The sequence below is a fragment of the Mesoplodon bidens genome, assembly GCF_964165515.1.
Source record: "Mesoplodon bidens genome assembly, chromosome: 13".
Classification (NCBI taxonomy): domain Eukaryota; kingdom Metazoa; phylum Chordata; class Mammalia; order Artiodactyla; family Ziphiidae; genus Mesoplodon; species Mesoplodon bidens.
Window position 1 is genome coordinate 9,250,975 of NC_138169.1, and position 22,762 is coordinate 9,273,736.

Below are 22,762 nucleotides of genomic sequence, written 5' to 3' on the forward strand. Positions count from 1 at the left end.
GTTGAATAATGAGAGGTACATTCATCCCTCTACCTTGATGTATATTTGAAATTTTCCATTATATAAAATTTAAATAGTAATAATGATAAGAAAAAGATCCTTCTGCCTGCTGTGTGGAGAGCAAAAGCAGAAAAGGGAATGAATCAGGAGACTGTCTCAGTAGCTCAGTTGTGAAATGGTGGCAGTGCAGTTAGAGTGCAGGGATTTGGGATCCAGTGAAACAAAAGGACTCGCAGGTACACTGAATGGGGTACAGTGAGGGTGGGGGAAAGAGAAGCATCAGGGATGACTGAGGTCTACCCTCCCAGGAAGAAGTATCATTTTTTTGGTGCTTTTCAAGCAGCTGTAAGAGTATCTAGAAATTCTTACAAAAATTTAAGGTAGTTTAATAGGAACTTCTTTTGAATTCTTACGTCACCAGGGATAAGATTATACCATGATTTAAATGCAACAATTTGTGTTAAAACACAGAATGCAATTATAGTCCTTGCAACTCCATCTGATGAATCATTCATTCTTCTCAAACTACTGTTTGCTTGAGGAAAGAATTTCTTAACCAGTTTCTGATCTAAGAGCCACAATTAACTTTAAATACAGACTGGTTTCATCTACAAATGCCCTTCATAAGAAAACCATTAAAACCTGAGATAATGTTGAGAGTTGATCCTGGCACTCACTAAATAATCTGTCAGCAGGTTATAGAGTCTGACCTGGCACAGCCCTTCAACATTAATCAGATTTCTCCCAGAATAGAGGTAACGTTTCAGGCACCTGTTTGCTTTTATATGGGAAAAAGAACACAGGCAAAACTCCATTGGCCAAGTCTCTTTAGGGGGAAAAAGAGATTCAAAAAGCATATAGGGCTTCCCTGGTGGCGCAGTGGTTGAGAGTCTGCCTGCCAATGCAGGGGACACGGGTTCGTGCCCCAGTCCGGGAAGATCCCACATGCCGCGGAGCGGCTAGGTCTGTGAGCCATGGCCGCTGAGCCTGCGCGTCTGGAGCCTGTGCTCCGCAACGGGAGAGGCCACAACAGTGAGAGGCCCGCGTACCGTGCAAAAAAAAAAAGCATATAAACTTTTCAATAAAGCTGTGTGAAAAAAGTCTTAGTATACATACATAATTTACTTACAAGGAACAAGTTATATAACAGGAAGAGTTATATTTGGGATTAGAACCAGGCTAAAGCCAGAATAACCTACATTTGAAACCTAGTTTAATTCACATTAGGCAGTTATTTCTATAAGAAAATGAATATTTCCTCTCTTGCATAAGCAAAAGCTTCAATCCACAGAGAGAACACCTTTTAAACAGTGGAACTGATCCAGATATAAAGGGAAATTTCATTCAGAGGTAAAGAAAACAACTGTTAAAGGAGAGATTGCTTCAGATCTTGAAGATATCAAACAACAATGGATAAGAATATCCCTAAGAGCAAATGGAGGCTACAGTGAATACTAGGAAACAGAAGCTGAGGGAGACATATCCTGCCTCCGGGAAGCTCACCTTCTAGTGGGCAGCTAGACTACTCACTCATGGAATCTAGACAAACGGCTCTCACAAATGCTGCTACAGAAGAGTCAAGAGCAAGTGGTTAATGCTTATGGGGCACTGCGAGAATGGAGCAAGCTTTCACTAGGAAGTGGCATTCAGATCTGGCCCTGGAAGGTAAGTCAGATTTCCTCAGGCAGGGAAGAGTAATTAAAGGAAAAGAACGGCAAATTAGGTGTGGGTGGGGATTGTGTGAGTGGGGAGAAGTTGAAATACGCAGGGCAGGGGCTGAAGCTGTGGGGTGCCCAAAATTGCAGTCCAAGAACTTTAAGCTTTATGCTATAGACCTGTGTTGTCCAATACAGGAGCCACTAGCCACATGTGGCTATTCAGTTTGAAATGTGGCTAGCATGGATTGAGATGTGCTGTTAAATGTAAAATACACTCTGGATTCCAAAAACGTAGTACCCCCGAGATTGTAAGATGTCTTAGTTTCATGTTGAACATACATTTTAGATATATTGGGTTAAATAACTATATTAATTGAAATTAACATCATGTTTCATTTTACTTTTTTAAATGTGGCTACTAGAAAGTTTAAGATTACATATATAGTTTACAGTATATTTCTACTGAAGAGCACTGCTCTAGACAATAAAAAGTCACAAGGTTTCTGGGTAGAAGTGATATAATCCAATCTATATTTTAGAAAAATAATCCTGACAGCAGTGGACAGAACGGGTTCAGAGAGGTAAGAGGTCAGGCATCAGCTGCAAGATTTTAGGTTAGAGGTAATGAGAAAAGTAGAATAGACAATCACTGGAAACAAAAAGTATATAAAGACAAGACAGCTCTCCATCAATACATTTTATATCAATAGGTTTCTGGATTTCAGGAATGAATATTGATTAGATGATTCCCCAGTTAGGAGGGGGTGAAAATGCCTTTAGAAGATACTGACTTCTGTCTCAGGTATGCTGAGTTTCAGGCACTGGTAGGGAATTTTTGTGGAAGTGTTCTGTATGAAGTCAGGAACTAAGAGTCTGCACTGGGGAAGGCAATCAGGGCCAGTTCTTTGACAAAGGTCCAGTACTGACACCACAGGATGGACTGGATGCTCAGAGAGTATAGAGTAAAAAGTTTAAGGACTTAAGGGGGATCTTATCTTAGGAACGAGAATTCCTGGCCAAACAGCTCACTTGCGATTTGCATCTTACTTTCGGCATCAAATTACAAACACAGATATAACTGATTAAGTTTAGGAAACAGCCAAGTAATCCAATTTGTCAGAATGATATAATTTCTTTAGCGGTGAAGAGAGGTGAAGTTGAAAAGGTGGACTGAACTGGAAAGGCCTTGAATGCCAAGATAAAGAGTTTGCATCAATATAGAAGCTATTTCATTTAACTCACTGTAATCATCTTATGTCTCCATTAATAACATTCTGTCAGTGCACATCTAGCTTAAGTGTTTCCTTTGACCTAAAATCCAATTAAAACCATTATTAGATTAAGATAATGGTTACATATCTGAAATAGCCAAGCAAAAAGCTGAGAAGAGACTATAGGGCACAGAAAATTCCTTTAGCTGTACCATTTACAAATGAAAATGTCAAGTTTTATGAAGTGGGAAATAGCCAACTAGAAAATATTTATATTTATGATTTTTATAAAATATTTTGCTAAGTTTTCTGTAGATTGCTTTTCTAAAGTAAAGAGTTAAGAGAGAAGGAGAAAGAGTAATTCTGGTGTTATCTCCCATCATTTAAATATATCTTTTTTTTTTTTTTTTTTTTTTTTTTTTGTGGTACGCGGGCCTCTCACTGTTGTGGCCTCTCCCGTTGCGGAGCACAGGCTCCAGACGCGCAGGCTCAGAGGCCATGGCTCATGGGCCTAGCCGCTCCGCGGCATGTGGGATCCTCCCGGATCGGGGCACGAACCCGTGTCCCCTGCATCGGCAGGCGGACTCACAACCACTGCGCCACCAGGGAAGCCCTAAATATATCTTTTTATAGGAAGAAAATTCTTAAAGTAACAGATAATTTTCATTTTTCTAATTAATACACTTTTGTCTTTGCCTTAGTTATAATCATATAAAAACAAAACTTTGAACTTGAAAAAAATCACTTAGCTTGTTATTAACGCAAAATTTTACTTAATAGCTTTATTCTAACCAGAAAATTCAAGGAAAAAAGATTTGGTAAGTAAGCTGAAATTGTGGAAGCTTAAAAATCCTCCTTCCAACTGCATTCGGCCACCTAACTGTGTAGCTGGCAGAAGGCTCACCTTGAAAAAGATTGTGAACTAAGCGATCATTAGCCTGAGTCTCTCCATCATTATCCATTATCAGCGGTCAGCATGAGGCTGCCGTCCTTCTTAAACTCTTCTTACTACACTCATCTTCAGATTGACATGCAATTAGTTACAAGACATTTTCCAGAAGAAAGTGATACCCAAAAAATAAATACTAAATTTCAATTTTAATATAAGCATCAGTGAAGAAAAATAGGTAATTTGATTTTATCCAATAGCCCTGGCAGAATTTCAAATACTAAGTAGTACCCAAAGGTAATAGAGCTTTATTCCTTGCATCTTTGATGATCTCGAGGCATTTTACATTGAGCCTCATACTCTCCCTAATGAAGTAAGACGGTTCTACAGGGATTGTTTTTCCATCAGTGAAACACATCTCCTATCTACTAGGATGGGTACCTGATAGTGAACTGAAACTCCAGAGGAGAAATTGAGTAAGAATCTGGCTGGATCACAAGAGTTGAATAATAAAAGCAGCAGGAGACCCTCTGTACTCAAGGGATAAGGATATCTGGTTTTACACTTTCTGCGGTGAGCACTCATCTGACGGGGAACTGGTTAGGCAGTATCTATTGCAGTGCTACAGCCGGCTTCTTTTCAGATGCCAAGGCTCTTCTTCAAATACCATAGTCTAGTGGTCTCAAAGCCAACCTTATTTGTCTAGGGGCATCACAACATGAAGCATTATAACTAGAGAAAAATGAGATCAGAGTATAAACTCAATTTCTATCAAATGGAACAGATCACACTTGTATCAACAATTCTGAAGCCTCAACTATTTGGGCATTAAAAACACTCCCTTGTGATTCAGGACTGTGAAATGCTTCTGCAAACAATTATCCCAAAGGGAACAAAAAGAAGGATTACTGGAAAAATGTATTCAAAAGTTGATTTATTCAGAAAAGTACAATTTGCTTTGACTAACACTCCTTTCAGTTCTCTAGAGGTGAAATTATATAGATTATCACGTTCCTCCTGCTTTAACAAGTGATATATTCCCTTTGCAAGAAGTTTCCCCAAAATAACCACTATGCATTAGTCACAATGAAACCTGCATCTTCTAATTCTCCAGATACCAAGTCTACGTCAAGAACTCAAGATCTTGGGCTTCCCTGGTGGTGCAGTGGTTCGGAATCCGCCTGCCGATGTGGGGGACATGGGTTCAAGCCCTGGTCCGGGATAATCCCACATGCCACGGAGCAACAAAGCCCATGCGCCACAACTGCTGAGGCTGTGCTCTAGAGCCCGCGAGCCACAACTACTGAAGCCTGCGTGCCTAGAGCCCGTGCTCAGCAACAAGAGAAGCCACCGCAATGAGAGGCCCACCCACCGCAATGAAGAGTAGTCCCCACTCGCCGCAACTAGAGAAAGCCCGTGGACAGCAACAAAGACACAATGCAGCCAAAAATAAATAAATAAAATAAACATTAAAAAAAAGAACTCAAGATCTCTAAGCAGAACAGCTAACAAAGCTGAGGCAATAAAGCTGAAAGGATGGAAGAAAGGTTCAACCCTATGACAAAATGTATAAAAAGGGACACTTATAAGCAAAACTCAAATCCTGCTCAAGAAATAGTACTGTCCAGGGCTTTCCTGGTGGTACAGTGGTTAAGAATCCGCCTGTCAATGCAGGGGACACGGGTTCAAGCCCTGGCCCGGGAAGATCCCACATGCTGCAGAACAACTAAGCCCGTGAACCACAACTACTGAGCCTGCGCTCTACAGCCCGCACGCCACAACTACTGAGCCCACGTGCTGCAACTACCAAAGCCCATGCGCCTAGAGCCCGTGCTCTGCAACAAAAGAAGCCACTGCAATGAGAAGCCCACGAGCCACAACGAAGACGAGCCCCCGCTCGCCGCAACTACAGAACGCCGGCGTGCAGCAGCAACGAAGACTCAACGCAGCCAAAAATAAATAAATAAAAGAAATAGTACTGTCCAGGACAGTTAACAAAACTCAAATACGGACTCAAATCAGGAATAAATGTTCTATTTTATGTTTTAGAATTCTAAACAAAATAACTATTCCTTTCTAGCTTAGTAAACTGAAACTACTTAATAATTAATCAAATTAAAATGCACACACATACATATACACATTTAAACCCATTGTCCAGAATACTTCATTAATTAGAGATGGTAATCTCCAGACTACTCTGGGTAGTAGAAGACGATTAGGAAATGATAGTGTGAAGGCAAAGAAACTGAAAGTCAACCTTTTTAAAAGAAAAATGGTCTTCCTCTAACTTCCTCTAGCTCTTCTGTTTAAATACCAAATATTTAATGTGGAATGATGTGTTTTGACTTAACTGTGGCTGAGGACCTTGGGTATCTTATAAAGTTGAAGGTTAAGTCACAGATAAAGGTCACTTCACTTCTTTCTGAGCTGCAACAGTATCTTCCTCAAATGCTAAATGCTGTCAGCAATGCTTTCTAGGAGGAAGCAACAGACAAATCATCTGGGGGGCTTACACTTATTTTAAGATATGAACAGTAGAGACAGGGACCTTAGTGTGTTACAGAATTAAGGCCTTCTATTAAAGCTGAGGCTTCTGTTAGTTTTTAGATATTAGAAAATGTTACACAATGCCTAATAATTTAACGTTTAAATAAGAAACTAACAGCAATTAAAGTCCAGCTATCTCATGTGTATCTACTTGTACTGGCCCTGTAGGCTAAGAGAAAATTTTTCCTTCTATTTATAAGATTAGATCTAGAATTCCAGTCTTAAAGGTTAACCTAATATTTACAACAATTAAGCCATATACCCTGACCTAACCCCAAAGAGGATACTATTTTACCCCGTTTTCTCCACCCCTCTATAAAAATAAGAGCTGCTTTTTACTAAAATACCACCCTCTGGGAGAGGTGGAGTCACATGCAACCCTGGCACAAAAGCTTTTTTTAAAAAAGTGAGAACATAATTCTTTTGAATAAGCCTGCCAAGTTAAGGTCTTCCCTGGTGGCACAGTGGTTGAGAATCCGCCTGCCAATGCAGGGGACACGGGTTCGATCCCTGGTCTGGGAAGATCCCACATGTCGCGGAGCAACTAAGCCCGCGCGCCACAATTACTGATCCTGTGCTCTAGAGCCTGTGAGCCACAACTACTGAGCCCGCGCGCCTAGAGCCTGTGCTCCACAACGAGAAGCCACCGCAATGAGAAGCCCGCGCACCGCAACGAAGAGTAGCCCCCGCTCACCGCAACAAGAGAAAGCCCGCGTGCAGCAATGAAGACCCAACACAGCCAAAAATAAATTTAAAAAATAAAAAAGCTTGCCAAGAACTGACCCTTAATTTCTGAAAATTAATTATATTTTCCCTATATATTGTTCAACTAAATAATGACCTTTGAGGGGGTAGAACAGGCAATTTTTTTTTAAGATTTATTTATTTATTTGGCTGAGTTGGGTCTTCGTTGCTGTGCGCCGGCTTTCTAGATGCGGCAAGCAGGGGCTACTCTTTGTTGTGGTGCGTGGGCTTGTCATCGCGGCGGCTTCTCTTGTTGCGGAGCACGGGCTCTAGGCGCGCCGGCTTCAGTAGTTGTGGCATGCAGGCTCAGGAGTTGTGGCTCACGGGCCCTAGAGCGCAGGCTCAGTAGTTGTGGCCTACAGGCTTAGTTGCTCCGCAGCATGTGGGATCTTCCCGAACCAGGTCTTGAACCCAGGTCCCCGGCGTTGGCAGGCGTATTCTTAACCACTGTGCCACCAGGGAAGTCCTTTTCTTCTTTTTATTTTCCACACTTCCCCATTTTTCCAGTAATGAGTACATGTTGCCTTTATGGGAGAGATGATAAACTATATGAATTCAGTTAAGAATTGCATTTTACACTTACAGTCAATATTAAAGTTAGTCAACACATTTTATTGAACATCTCCTATATGAAAGACACTGTGGTGAAAGGGAGCCAAAGGGATTTACATATAATAAAAGATTTCCCGCCCAGAGGAACTTAAAATCAAGTGTTAGTGACGGGGGGAGGCGGGGAATTGGAGCAGCTTAAGATAAATGGCTATAATAAAACAAAATAAACATGTACCACTAAAGCCAAAAGCAAGGAAGATCAGATTACATCTAGCTAAAGGAATCAGAAAAGCATTCATGGAGAAGCGTCTGATTTGAGCCTGGAAGGATGAAAATACCGAGTTGTGGGGGAGGAGGAGGCTAAGGAGAGAGGCATTTTGGGCAGTTCCTTGCGATTTCGACTAATATGGATAAAGTACAAGTAATAAAGGCGGAGGTTACAGCTATAAGAGCAGAGAAACCTCACCTCTATCACACCCCAGCCACGAACCTCTCACCAGCAATTAGCCGAAACAATGCACTGCAGGAGTTAAGGTATTTAGGAGGTCCCCCAGAAGCAAGGGGCTGGCCTGAGGCCACCAAAGTTCCTGTGGCCTACTGACTTGTTCAACAGGCTCGCTAAGGCCTTTATTTGCTTTAATTAAGGGGCTTTGCTCAATTATTAGCCTAGGAATAGTTATAACTAAATAGTACTCAGACTCAGCAAAGACCCAGTAAAACAAAGTTTTAAACGATCATTTCTGACTTAAAAGGCAGTGTACACACACTGGGCAAGGCTTTGGAGTCAGATCTGGGTTCAAATTCCAGCTCCAGGATTAGGATGAGGTGTACTAACGGTGTCTTGGGTAGCTCTCTGAGCCTCATTATGTTCACCTGTAAATGGGAATAAACTCATGAACATCACAGTGCTGGTGTGAGGAACACGGATAATGGTGTTAAAGAGTGCCTCGTCACAGTGCTCAGCTCACGGCCAACATGTAATAAATGAGAGTTATGTCTCTCTTAAGGCCAGGGCTTCCCTGGTGGCACAGTGGTTAAGAATCCACCTGCCAATGCAAGGGACACTGGTTCGAGCCCTGGTCCGGGAAGATCCCACATGCCGTGGAGCAACTAAGCCTGTGCGCCACAACTACTGAGCCCACGTGCCACAACTACTGAAGCCTATGTGCCTAGAGCCCATGCTCTGCAACAAGAGAAGCCACCACAATAAGCCCCTGCACCCCAACGAAGAGTAGCCCCCGCTTGCCACAACTAGAGAAAGCCCACACGCAGCAATGAAGACCCAACGCAGCCAAAGATAAATTAAAAAAAAAAAAAGGCCAAATAACAGTTTATAGACTGGTCTGCCCTGTAGCAATCAGAAAAAATGTCTTTGATCAGTGTCGGCTGCAAGCTCTACAAACACTGGTCTATGGTCACAATCAAAAGACAATTCCCACTCATATATAATGTTTAAAAGATGAGTGGTCCATTCAGCTTTTCTGGTCACACATCCACCCCATTCAATATTCCATTAAACATTTAAACAGCAACAAAGGAACAAATCTATATTTGTTTCCAAAAAAATACACGAAGAAAAAAAGATTCATCTGCACCTTGAAAAAATAGTTTTTTCCAGAAGTGACTCTGAAGTAACCTTATTTAACAAATACCCCTTAAGTGCCTGCTGCCTACTGTGTGCCAGGGTTCAGACTTAGAAATTTCTCATTTTAAATGGGAAATCTTATAACGACAACCAACACATCAATGTTAGTGGGCCTAACCCTCTCCCTAGGTCACTACAATAACAGCAGCGCCTGTATCATGACTTTCCTATCTCCTTTCTCCCACTCCGTAATGTGACCTCCTTCAGGGCTGAGTCTTTTTCATACTGGTAACGTCTTTCATTCTGGAGTGCTAGCCCGGTTCCTGGCACAACAGTTCTCAATTCTTGCTGCACATTGAGATTACCTGTGGAACCCAAGCCCTACCTCCCGAGCCAGTATGCCCAGGGTAGGCCTGGGCCTTGTAACACAGCATAAAAATCCAAACTATACAGGTGATTCTAATGAGACTCACTGTCAGAGCACTAAGGACTCAATAAAGACCAGCTGGATCCAAGCATGCCACGAACCAGATGATTCTACCTCTGAAATGCCTCTGCTACCAAGCAATCCCCTGTTTTCAATTCCCAAAGTTTTTATTTTTCTCTTGCATTTCCTAACCTGATTAATGGCAGCCCAAACCACCCCACACTTCCAGGCTAGAAACCTTAAAGAAGCTTCCAGAAGCAAAACCTCAAAATCAACTCCAATTTCTCTTTCTCCTTCACCCTCTTCGTCCAGTTATCACTAAGTCCTGTTGATTCTTTGTCTGCAATGTGCCTGAAGCCCAATTACTTTCCAGTACCCTTAGCTAAAGACCATTCTAGCTCAGACTATTTCAGTAGCATCCTAATTGATCTTTTGCCTCCTGTTCTCCCATTACACCCTCTTTATCTTTTTTTAAACAAGGTTGCTATGTCCATATTACACTTCTAGTCAAATACTTTCCATGTATATACACTTATTTACTTGTATTTCTAAGAACATTCTCTAGAAGAATATACAAGAAACTGATAACATTGGTTTCTTTTGGGAGAGGAACTTTTGCAGCTAGGGCACATGGGTGAGAGGGAGACTTTATGCACCCTTTTGAATTTTGAATACCTTTTCAATTTTGTACCATCTAAATGTGCTGCTTCTTCAGAAAAAAAACAAACTAAACCCAGAACAACAAAAGCAAAAACATCTCCTATAGCTTCTACCAAAACCAAAAAATGAAACAACACCCAATATGGCAACTGTGACCTTTGACAATTTGGTCTTAACCTGTTTTCTAACATCAATTCTCAACCATCCTCTCATCCCCACCCCGCCAGCCCAAACTACTCTCTACCTACAAAATAGCTGTAGTTTGGGAAGTCTTCTTCTGTGCATTTGCTGATCCCTCAATCTGGAGAGCCTTGTCAATCTTCTCCTCACTTGCCTCAGTTTATTGAAAAACCCATCTCTCGGGGCCTGACTCCATGCTTCCACAACATCTAACGTTTCTGTTCCTGTGCATACGTGTACCTTCTCCCCCAGACTGTGAAACTTCAAGGCTAAAGTCTATTTTGTTCGTGGTCTTTTCCCCAGCACCTGTCAAGGACTAATAGGAAACAATCAGTAAACAATTAATTCAGTTGACTGTACTGATAAGTTAGAATACCAACATTCTGATAAACCAACTTTCATCTGAGAACTACAAAAAGAGAATGAACCCACTGGGGATAAGGGCGGCGGGGGGGGGGTATAAATTGGGAGATTGGGATTGACATATATACACTACTATATATAAAATAGATAACTAGTAAGAACCTACTGCATAGCACAGGGAGCTCCACTCAATACTCTGTAATGGCCTATATGGGAAAGGAATCTAAACAAATAGTGGATATATGTATAACTGATTCACTTTGCTGTATACCTGAAACTAACATAACATTGTAAATCAACTATACCCCAATAAAAATTAAAAAAAAAACAAAGAAAGAGAGAGAGAATGAACCATTATCTCATCCTAGAGTTGCACAAGGTGTTGTGCCCTCTTCTCACAGACTGTTAAAATAAGGCTGGATGGAAAGAGCCTTGAAAAGGAGTCTCGGAGATGACACAGCTCCCAGCTTTCTTTGCCACTAACTGGCTGTAGGACACTGGCCAAATAACTTCTCTAAACTTTAGTTTTCTCATCTGTGAAAGAAAGGGCAGGAGGACAAATTCTCTCGAGAGTTCCTTTTTCTAAGATCTAAGATTCTGGGATTCTAAGTCACATTGCAAAAAAAGGGAGCCTGTTTTAGAAACTCTTTATAAAATAAAAGCTAACAGATACAGCTATATTTTACTTTTCATATACAATATTACATTTACTGCATGAACTAGTTTTGAAACAAAGGCTCCATTTCAGGCTTCTCAATTTATCCTTTCCCCTTAGTACACCACCTCATGTATGTTTTCAGAGACGTTTTGATAATGATCCAAAGGGTAAAAACACTGCCCCATGTCCTTTTACTTCAGTTTTAACCACCAGACTAGAATGTTGGAAAAGTTTTTTTCTCCTTTAGGCCACTGACAAAAAGGCAGGCCAACCATTTTTCAATTTGAAATTCTGATGAAAGAATAAAAGATAGTTATAGATTAATTGGCTTCACTGAATTCAGACGATCTGTAAATTATTTAGTATGTATGTATAGAATGTATTCACAAAACACACCAAAGACCACTGATTTTTCAGTGAATTCAGGGTACATGAACAAGAAAATAAGATCAACGTTGCAGCTCAAGAACCAAGAGAAGTGAATTTTTAAAAACAATACATGCATAAATGACACCTCTGTTTAGACTTTCTCATTTCATAGAAACACTGATGACCATATTACCAATTAGTATTCAAACTAGAGGCCAGGAACAGTTTTCCAGCTCTAATGTAAATAGCTCAAATCTATTTTCTTATTCAAAACTGCTATCCAAACATTGATGTGAAAACAGAAGCACTTTTTGTTGGCTTCATTCAGCACAGCTAACCTTTTGCATCTACCTCAAATGACAGCACAGACAAATTGTGATAAGTCAAAAAACCTACTGGAGATGGCATCCTTGAAAGATCAAAATGTACAGTCACAGTAGTACAAAAAGAAAGAAGTTTCCTCTTCATGAGGGAATGAATAAAAAGAAATGAGTAAAGAAAAATCAGTGCAAAAATGTGTTGGAACTGGCTTGAGTCAAAATAGTACTCGGTCCCTCAACAGAAAGCACTCTTTGTAGTAAGTCACTTTTGCAGTCTCTGGCAAAGTTTTTGCAGTCATTTTGTAACCCTTGGGATTCATACCAACAATTCAACCTGTTCTAGAACTATTCACCAGCTACAAACTTACTCACCTCAAAAACAACTGTTTAAGAACCTAGTAAACTTATAAATTGTTAAATGTGACAGACTCAAGATCAACAATAAGCTTACTGATGAGAGTAATTTCACAGCAAATGGAAAGGTATAAATTAGTATAACCTTTCTGGAGGGAGCTACACTAATATTTAAATCAGAAACCTTTCAAAAGTTCACAGCCTTTGACTCAGGAACTCCTCTTCAAGGAGTTTATCCTAAGGAAATACTTACATGTAGAGGTATTCACTCTAGTGTTACTTGTAACAGAAAATTGGAAATAATCTAAATAACTAAAAATAGAGGACTTCATGGACTATATATGCAGTAAAATATGATAGCTATGCTTATTATGGAAGTATGCTCAAGCTACATTACATAACAATAACATTACAGAGCAGAATACACACTAACCCAATCTTATTTACTAATATGTATACACACAATTGTATATACACAAAGGCTAGAGGAAACCATACTGACTATAATTGAGTTATGAGTTACAGGTATTTTACACCGTGCTTTTGTGAACATGTATTACTTTTATAAGCGCAAAACAAAACTATTTATTTAAAAGCACTAGATGCGCAAGAGAAAACTTAGGTTCAAGTCCCAGCTTTGATACTAACCTTACTGATGAGTCAGGCTTATAGATGAGGAAACAGATGCAGATTAAGCAGAAATAAGAGCAACTATTTCATAGTTAAAAGATTAAATAAGGTAAAACATAAAAATACACTGAAAAATCTAGGGACTTCCCAGGTGGCACAGTGGTTAAGAATCTGCCTGCCAATGCAGGGGACACAGGTTCGAGCCCTGATCCCAGAAGATTCCACATGCCGCAGAGCAACTAAGCCCAAGAGCCACAACTACTAAAGCCCGCACGCCTAGAGCCCGTGCTCCGCAACAAGAGAAGCCACCGCAATGAGAAGCCCGCACACAGCAACGAAGAGTAGCCCCCGCTCTCTGCAACTAGAGAAAAGCCCGCGCGCAGCAACAAAAACCCAACGCAGCCAAAAAAAAAAAAGTAAAATCTAAAGCACTGTATATGTATAAAACACTGGTAAGCTGAACCATATTTTGTGTCAGATATTGAATAAATGTTTAGGAAAAAACAGAGTGAAGTATTTTCCACTCTTTAAAGAAAAGGTTCTGCTCCCTCACCCCCACCCCATCCACCCGAAATCCTGTTTGGGATCCCATTCAAAAGTATTTAGCATATTTTCTTCTTTAAAATTTTAAACTGAAAGATCCGTGCCAATTGTCAACTCAAGTTTAAATGATAAGTGTGTGTTATCAGCCCAATGCCTCCTGCAGTTGGTCAGCTTTTGCAAAAAAGTTTTGATTTATGATGCAATTCTGTAAACTGTGAATTGTTTAATAACAGGAAACAAATGATTTTAGACCTCAGAGAGACAGAAAACTATCAGATTTTTAAAATATTTGACAACTCTCAAACAAGATAGATCACTGCATTTTATTACTAATGACAAAAATTAGGATCTAGGTAACCAGTTCTTAAAATGAGACCAAAAGTTAATACTAATTTTGAAAGGCAAACCCACAAGGCACACCATTTTTCAACTGACTAGAAAAGTAAAATTTCTTTAGAAAGGAACTGTCAACTTACCTTTCCAAAGCATTTCCCTGAAAATTCTGAACCTAAAGCCCCAGGTAAGGCCTCTCTAAAAGGCATGGGGACCTATACAAAATGAATTTGCCATTTAGTTTGAACTTGACATAAGCGTTTATTCAAACCATGTGACACAGGCGTTTATTCAAAGGACATGGCTGTAGGTCAAATACTCTGACCTGGTGTAGTACTTCTTGAGTCACACACAAGTACAAACTCCATTTGGATACTGTTGCAACCATTCAGGTTATGTATTGCCCAGTTTCAGAAAGCAGTGCTAAAGTTCAGGAACAGCCTCCTCCAATCCAGGTTCCCCCAACTCCCTCAACACCCTGCCCCCCCCAAAAAAAAACCCACAGCACAACCAGTTAACATCTACATCTTACCTTCTGCTACAATTTAAAATCTTTTAACAAAAGTATATTTTCTAAAAAAGTATAAACAGTCATGCTTTTAAAATGCAATTACTTGCTCTATAAAAAAAAGATTTATCCAGATTCCTTTAAGGAGATTATTAACAAATTGAGAGAGAAGCTGGAAGTTAGGAAAATTTAAAACTAAGCTCAAGAATTTCTAGATTAAAGACTAAACAAAGGAAAAGTAGTTCTGACAGTATAACAAATGAGGAAATGACTTTAAAAATAATGTGCCTTATAAGAACCTTATGAAAAGTACAATATATAGCAAAATGAGAAAAATATTAGGGAGCAGGAGTTTAAGAAACAAACAGCAAAATTCCTCTATCCATCAACCCTATAATCTATTCATTACAGAATGACAGAATACTCAGAAGAGTCAGAGGACAACTAGTCAGTGGCTATTTTTTGGTCAGTAGCTTCTTAAACCCTGATGTTTCTGAGTCCTAGAAGGCTCTTTTACTGACCGCACAACTCTCATACTTCCTTAACATTCCACAATTTTCTCTTGAAAGCACACAATTATGAAATCCAGCATATTTAAAGTACTGATCGATCTCAGAACTTACATATCTGATTGCTGACATTTAAAAAAGATTTCCCCCTCTATTAAATAATTATATTAATGATATATAATCATTATATATTAATGATATAAAATATATAAAAAACTATATTGCTCATAAAGTTGCAAAGTTACAATATGACCCAACGATTCCATTTCTAGGTATATACCCAAGAGAATACATATGTTCACAAAAAAGCCTATACATAAATGTGTCACAGCAGCACTATTCACAACAGCCAAAAAAGTGGAAACAATCCAATGTCCGTTAATAGATCAATTTTTTTAACATGGTATATCCATACAATGGAATATTATTCAGCCATAAAAAGGAATTAAGTACTGATACATGCTACAATGTGGGTAAATCTTGAAAATCTTATGCTAAGTGAAAAAAGCCAGACACAAAAGACAGCATATTATATGATTCCATTTATATGAAATGTCCAGAATAGGCAACCTGTAGAGTCAGAATCTACTTTCTGTTGCCAGGGATTGAGGGAGGGGAGCTGGGAAGTGACTGCTAATAGGTAGGGGTTTTCTTTTGGGGTGATGAATACATTCTGGAACTAGTTAGTGGTGATGGCTGCACAACCTTCTGAATGTTGTGCTACTGAATTTTTCACTTTAAAAGGTAAAAGTTATAGCAGGTGAAAAAAATTCAGTCAGGGTTATGTCTGCTGTCAACAGGTGGATCAGACTGAATTTTGACTTGCAGAAAATTATGACTATATAATAATAAGACTAGTTTCCTGACACAGCTTGAAATCTAGATGAGGAAAATTCGAAAGAGGGCTTCTTGAAAGGTTGAAATTAGCGCGCACACACACTCTCCCAAGGTGACTGGTACTTTGTTAAAAGGACAACTCACTTTCAGATATAGAGGTTCCACCAAATACATTAAAATTACCATGACTGTTGGAAAACATCAAATTCTACCTAATCAATTCACTTCCTAAATAAAATTTTTATCTTTATATTGTTTGTGTAATCCTCATACCTTAAGACAACTACTTTTTTCTTTTCTTTTGGCTGTGCCTCGTGGCTTGCAGGATCTTAGTTCCCCGACCAGGGATGGAACCTGTGCCCCCAGCAGTGGAAGTGCGGAGTCTTAAACACTAGACCGCCAGGGAATTCCCAAGACAACTACTTTTAAGACTGTATTACTCACAAAAACACTTCAAATTCCTGGCCACAATCAAAATTATATCTAAAGGGTAGAATTTTTCATTTCTTTTTAAGGTTTCAAGTTAATCAAGCTTAAATAAACATTGTGCAGTTTTAAAAGAATTACTTTACAAGTCAGTATTCAGAAGTCAGAGCTTACATGGCATACACCATGCTGTCTTTTTTCCAATAAACTGTTGTTTAGTATGCAGAGGAGTTTTTTTGCACTGTAGTGAGTCACAGAGTGAATAAAGAAGTTGTATACACACACACATCCCCATACCCTTGAGCAAGAAAAGCATTACCAGAACGCTTTAACAGTACCAGAAGACAGATGGGTTTTGAATTCACCTATCTTGTCAAGAAAACTTAACCAGTGGTGTAACGGAAAGAGGACTGGAATGGGGAATCTTGGGGCTAGTCCTAATTCTGCCCTTAACTAGTGGAGTAACGTTAGCAGAGTGATTTGACCCTCTGTCTTGTCTTCAGCAAAATGAAAGAATTGGATTGCAAGGTTTCTAAGTCTTACAACTCTCAACAGTCTTTGATTCTATTGTTAAATGGCTTAGGGCTGTGGGAGGCCCAGCAGTTACACGCTAGGCAGTTCTCATATTTTTACGTACTTAGGCAACCATGCCATATAGAGTAATAAGAGAACTCATTATTAGTCACAGGGAAGAAGGAAAAAGAAAAGTGCGCATAGCTCCTGCTGGTACTGGTTTACTCCTGTTGGACCTAATAAAGAGAAAGCACCTTTGCCAATTTTCCAGGGGATAGGAGTAGTTCTTATGTCTCACCACACCCACCATAGTTGGTTTTTCCTAAAAGAAATCCAGTGGGACTCTATACAAATGTTGTAAAGCACCAAGTACTTTTAGTCACTGCATGACTAATACAACAGATCAATTCTAAATTCAAGAAATAAAACAGCTTTCTCTAATACAAAAGAAATAAACAGCTTTCATTCCAAACAAAGAGTCCTAGATGACCACAGTGAGTTGCACAGATAACTTAGCAATAAACACAGTGTCAACCCAAAGAAAATGAATTATCTACAGAACTAGAAGGTTCAAAGCACTGAGGTTCAACATAACATTGTTATTCGACATAGCCGTTTTTGTTTTTTTTTTTTCTTTTGGGCCCCTCCGCGCAGCTTGTGGGATCGCAGTTCCCTGACCAGGGATCGAACACAGGTCACGGCAGTGACAGCACCAAATCCTAACCACTAAGCCACCAGGGAACTCCCTCCACATGGCCCTTTAATGAAATTCAGTTTACAACTCCGACTTCCAGAGTAAAAAGCAGTATTAAAAACTCAATGAGGGGGGCCTCCCTGGTGGCGCAGTGGTTGAGAGTCCGCCTGCCGATGCAGGGGATACGGGTTCGTGCCCCAGTCTGGGAGGATCCCATATGCCGCGGAGCGGCTGGGCCCGTGAGCCATGGCCGCTGGGCCTGCGCATCCGGAGCCTGTGCTCCGCAACGGGAGAGGCCACAAGAGTGAGAGGACCGCATACCGCAAAAAGAAAAAAAAAAAAAAAACAAAAAAACAAAAAACTCAATGAGGGCTTTCCTGGTGGCGCAGTGGTTGAGAGTCCGCCTGCCGATGCAGGGGACACGGGTTCATGCCCCGGTCCGGGAAGAGTCCACATGCCACGGAGCAGCTGGGCCTGTGAGCCATGGCCGCTGAGCCACAGTGAGAGCCCCGCGTATCGCAAAAAAAACCCAAAAAAACCAACAACTCACTGAGACTCATCACCTCTTTCACAGCAAGAGATAATCAGACCTGCCTGGGATAGGATGGTGTCAATAAAACAGTAGTCACCATCATATGGACTGGATTGTAGAAACCAAAGATCAAATGAGACCAACTCAGAAGTTGTATCAGGTGGCTCCCAAGAAGGCTTTCTGGAAGAACTCCTCCAAAATAGTCCTAGCTAGAGAACCTGTGTTCCCTGATTTGCATGCAACTCTCTCTCTTAAAACGGCTCTTTGTCAAATATGGCCACAGACCACATAAGCAATCATCTGTCTGGTTATGCCTAGCAACATTCCTTTCAAGAGGGGTACAGAGCTGTGGTTCTTAATCTGGTACCCATTCATGGACCTCTAGGTGGCACATGGATGGACTTCATGGGGTCAGTGAAGTCCCCAAGGGCCTATGCAAACTTTTGTCTCTCTGCACATTTTTGGGGCAAGAGAGCCCTTGGGCAGTAAACCAAGAGGCTGTGAACCAAGGAAAGTTAAGAACCACTGGTGGTGTAGAAACAGATGTAAAACAGAACAAATCTACTGACGGTGCCCATGTAAATAAGACAGGAAGTAATGCCCATTATTTGAGATGCAAACTAACAAAGGGTGCTGTCTTTTCAAAACAAAAAGAAAATATGATATGACGGTCGGAAGTTCTTGAGGGTCAGCTGGTCCACTCCCTTCATCCTCTAGTCTGGATGAGGAAAATGAGCTGAGAGGCTCTTATCCAAAACCACAGATCACAGAGTGGCAAAGCTGAGCACCAAACCAGGCCAGGTTTCTGCCAGGATGGTATGTTTATACTTTTTTCAGAATGGGTTTGACCAAAATTTTCCTTATGAATACCCCACTCCATTAAGCAGGTAGCCTTCAAAAAATTTTAAATCAAGCTTCAGCCTAGGAATTTGACACATTAAAATATCCCCCAAATCATAAATCAAATCACAAATCTTTCACATAAGCCAGCACATAGCAGATTTGTAAGGGGGAACCTTAGTGGCTCAATATCCCCTATCCTGCTGCACTATAAGTGCAACTTGAAAAAGCAGCACACGTCACAAGCTTCTACTTGTGAAGTGCCTCAACTGTAATGAAAAAAGACAGCCACTGACAGACCTTTAAAAAAGATACTGAGTCAGGGTCAAGCTGACTTTAGAGTGGATTTGTAGGACTTGAATTTGCAAGTTCCCACAGGGAACTTTACTCCATACTCTGTAATGACCTATATGGGAAAAGAATCTAAAAAAGAATGGGTATATGTATAACTGATTCACTTTGCTGTAGAGCAGACACTAACGCAACACTGTCAATCAACTATACTCCAATAAAAATTTTTAAAAATTTTGCAAGTTCCCTTCTGAGGAGTCTTAAGTGTTGCCTAAACACTAACTGATTTTTTTCAACCCAGGTAATGGGCACTTTCATGAATTAAACTGATAACCACTTTTCTAGTTCTATGTTCACAAACAGTACATGAGTAGAAGCAAAGATAATAGGCAGTTATTCTAAGACCAAATTAAAAAATAATTATGGTCATAAAGTTACAGGACCATTTGTTCCAATGCCTAACTTTGCCTCAGAATATGAAATTTAAAGTAATCAAAATAATCTCACCTGAGAAGTGAAACCGAAGCGACATGTGAACCTAAGTTCAATGACAACATGTCCTTCAATTACAAAGGAAGTGCTTTATTTATTAAAAGAGATTTAACGGCATAGGATTCTATGGCATACGCACTGCCTCCAAAGACATACAATATGGTAAAGTTTCTGATCGCTTGTGAATTATATTTAGCCATTCCTGCAAGCTCTAACTCTAGACTCCCAACCCCTAAGGTGTAACTGGAATGGGCCGTTGGAAGCACCTGTGGCCTTCAAAGGCTTTAACCAATTCTCAAGGCTTCCTTGGCCGCAGTCTAGAAGAGGGTTTGACCATTCTATTTTGGGTCAAGGAGACTCTCTTACACCCCAAGTGACCTCAAGTGGGCAAGATCAGTTTGGAAGAATGCACTGAGAGTGATTTTTCACCAGGCCAGCGGCCTCCGCTGCGAGACTTCCAAAAGGATGTAGATCTGGTCTCGATCGAGACGACGAAAGAATGCGGCTGGGCTGTGTGGGGCTCACGACAGCCAGTCGGCTCGGGATCCCGCTGCCCGCGGCCGGGCTGTGGCGTCAGGAACGTGAAGAAGCAGGGATCCCCGGGGCACGCAGAGGGAGGAGAGAGGAGAGAGGGAGGGAGCCAGAGCGAGGTTCGGAGACTGCAGGTGTCGCCGGGGGAGGGGACGAGATCGTCCGGGGCTGGCACTACCAAGTGACTAACAGTGCGGTTCCGGACTCGGGCAAACTGGTCACATTCTCAGGCTGTGTGACCTTGAGCGTGTGGCTCGCCCGCTCTACGCCTCAATTTCCTCATCTCTAAAATGGGGGTTGTTCAAGCGGAAAACGCACCTTGGATCGCTTGGCAAGGCGCCTGGCACATAGTAAGCGCTCCGTACAAATGAGCTACTACTGGCTCTCGGGCTCCTCTTACCGCCCGGAGGAGCAAGGAAAGCCCCGAGCAGGGGAGTCCCCAGGAGGCGGATCCCGGGCTGGGAAGGGGGGACCTGGCCGGGCACTCACCGAGCACGTCTGCTGAGCGGTGCCGGGCTACGAAGCACGCATCGTCCCCGTAGCACGCGCCCTTCTTAAGGAGGCCCTTACGGAAGTCCTTGCCGAATCCGCAGCCGGCCGTCACGAGCCCGTAGTCGCCGCCGCCGCCGCCGCCGCCGGCCCTGGGGTCGGTCTGCGAGAGGCCGCCGAGCACGGCGCGGGCCACCAGTCGCCCGTACGAGAGGACCGAGAACATCGCCACCGCCGCCCCCCCGAGGAGGCGGGGGGCCCGGGGAGCAGAAGGACGCGGAGGCCCGGAGCCGGCTCTCTCCTCAGCCGCAGCCGCGCCGCCGCCGGGACGCTCCTCAAGGCGGCGCGCAGTCGCCGCCGCCCCTGCCCGACGCGCGGGGCCTCGCACACGCTCCGCCGCGCGCACTGGAGCCAGAGCGAGGTCAGAACCGGCGGCTCCTCCGCCTCAGCCCGACTGGGGTCCCGGGTGCAGCCACCCCTGCCGCCGCCATCTTCCACTCCGCTAGCGTGTTCCGGGCCTCGCCGGCAGCACCGCCCCCTTTGTGGCCACGCCTCTATCCCCTCCCACAGCCCGCTGTTTAGGCCCAAGCCCCGCCTCCTCGGCTCGGTGCCCTACGCAGCCACAGAGGTCGAGCGTGAGCAGAGGATGTGGACACAATGTCTCTTGGGAGTTGTAGTCGCTTTTTTACTTCACTGCCTAGCTTCAAGGACCTAGGAGGATTCCGCAGACGCGGGACCTAAGTTAAAATACCGAGGATTACAGGTGGGCTGTTTTCTCCCCTGCTTTAACCATATCTTTTAAAAGCTATTGTTTTAAATAACGCCACTATTCCTTTAAAGAAAAACCTGGAAGAAGGTATCGGGTCACATATCATTATTCTGTACTATATATATTAAGAAACTGAAGTACACTGAAGTAAACTGAAGTAATCTAGTGACACCTCCAGAACTTATATATTGGAAGGGTTTAGGGGAGGCAATCTGTTTGGGAAGAAGAGCCGTTTTGCATAATGTTTAGGAAAATTCGAGAAAATACTATATGTTCCTATTAGACGGTGGGGTGAGGGTGGAGGGTTAGTGATGGAGATTCAGGCACGGCCACTGCAGCCATGTCATACAGAAGTGTTTCAGACTTTCAGACGGTTCTGCCAAGTGGGGAATAAAAAATTCTAGGCCCCAAATTTCTTTGCCTCAAATCTTAATTTTCTTGAAGGTCCACCTAGCTAAGCAGGTCTTCTCCCCACCTCTGACTTGGGTGCTCAGAGAGGTCATGCAGTGCCAAAGACTTGCAAAGATGAGGGCCCTGCCTCTCTGCTCCCACAGCTGCCACCTCTTCTCATCAGAAGGACAACTCTTAGCAAGAAAGGCAGCTCCCCTACTTTTTTTTTTAAGCTCTCAGCCCACCCTTAACAAAGACATCACAGTAGCCTTCTCCAGATTTTGACTAAGCAACCTTCTTCTGAAAATATTTAGGTTGAAAAATAACTAAATTTAATGGGGAGTTTGTAATGTAATGTGAAGATTAGCTCACCAAATGTGTGTAATATGTTTGTATGTGTGTATGAATGTACATTCAAATTACATACCATGCTGGTGGGACTGTACATAATCTAGCCCCTGCATACCTCTCCACCACATTTGGTCCTGTGCCCCCTTCACTAACTGGGCTCTAGCCATGCTCACAGCTGCCTCAGGGCCTTTGCTTTTGCTCTTCCTTCCACCCACTAGAATGTAATTCCATTACCTGAGGGTCCTGTGCTCTTTCTTACTGTATCCCCAGAACATATGGGCACACAGTAAATACTTTAGTAAACAAATGAAAGAATGAATGAATATTTCACTAGATCCTAAGCACCCCAAAGGCAAGGATCATTTGCCATTGTATTATTACAACTAACGGGCAGTTTGTAAATGTTGAATAAAAGAAGGGATAATTGAATAGGAAGCATAAATAATATAAAAATAGTATTTGTTGAATAAAGGAATGACTGAATGAATGGATTCAGGAATAAAAGAAAACTGAGATTTGAGGCAAGTGATCTAATTTGGAATACTTTTTGGTTTTATTGAAACA

The 22,762-nt window shown here is 41.8% G+C and overlaps 1 protein-coding gene across 1 annotated transcript in view; it reads right to left on the minus strand.

Moving 5' to 3' along the window:
* Nucleotides 1-21,489, minus strand: part of PPTC7 (protein phosphatase targeting COQ7) — a 41,763-nt gene extending 20,274 nt beyond the window's left edge. The window contains exon 1 of the mRNA XM_081253092.1: nt 20,689-21,489. Coding sequence (XP_081109218.1) covers nt 20,689-20,914 — 226 coding nt within the window. The 5' untranslated portion in view covers nt 20,915-21,489. The remainder of the gene's footprint in view (nt 1-20,688) is intronic.
* Nucleotides 21,490-22,762: the final 1,273 nt, after the last annotated feature.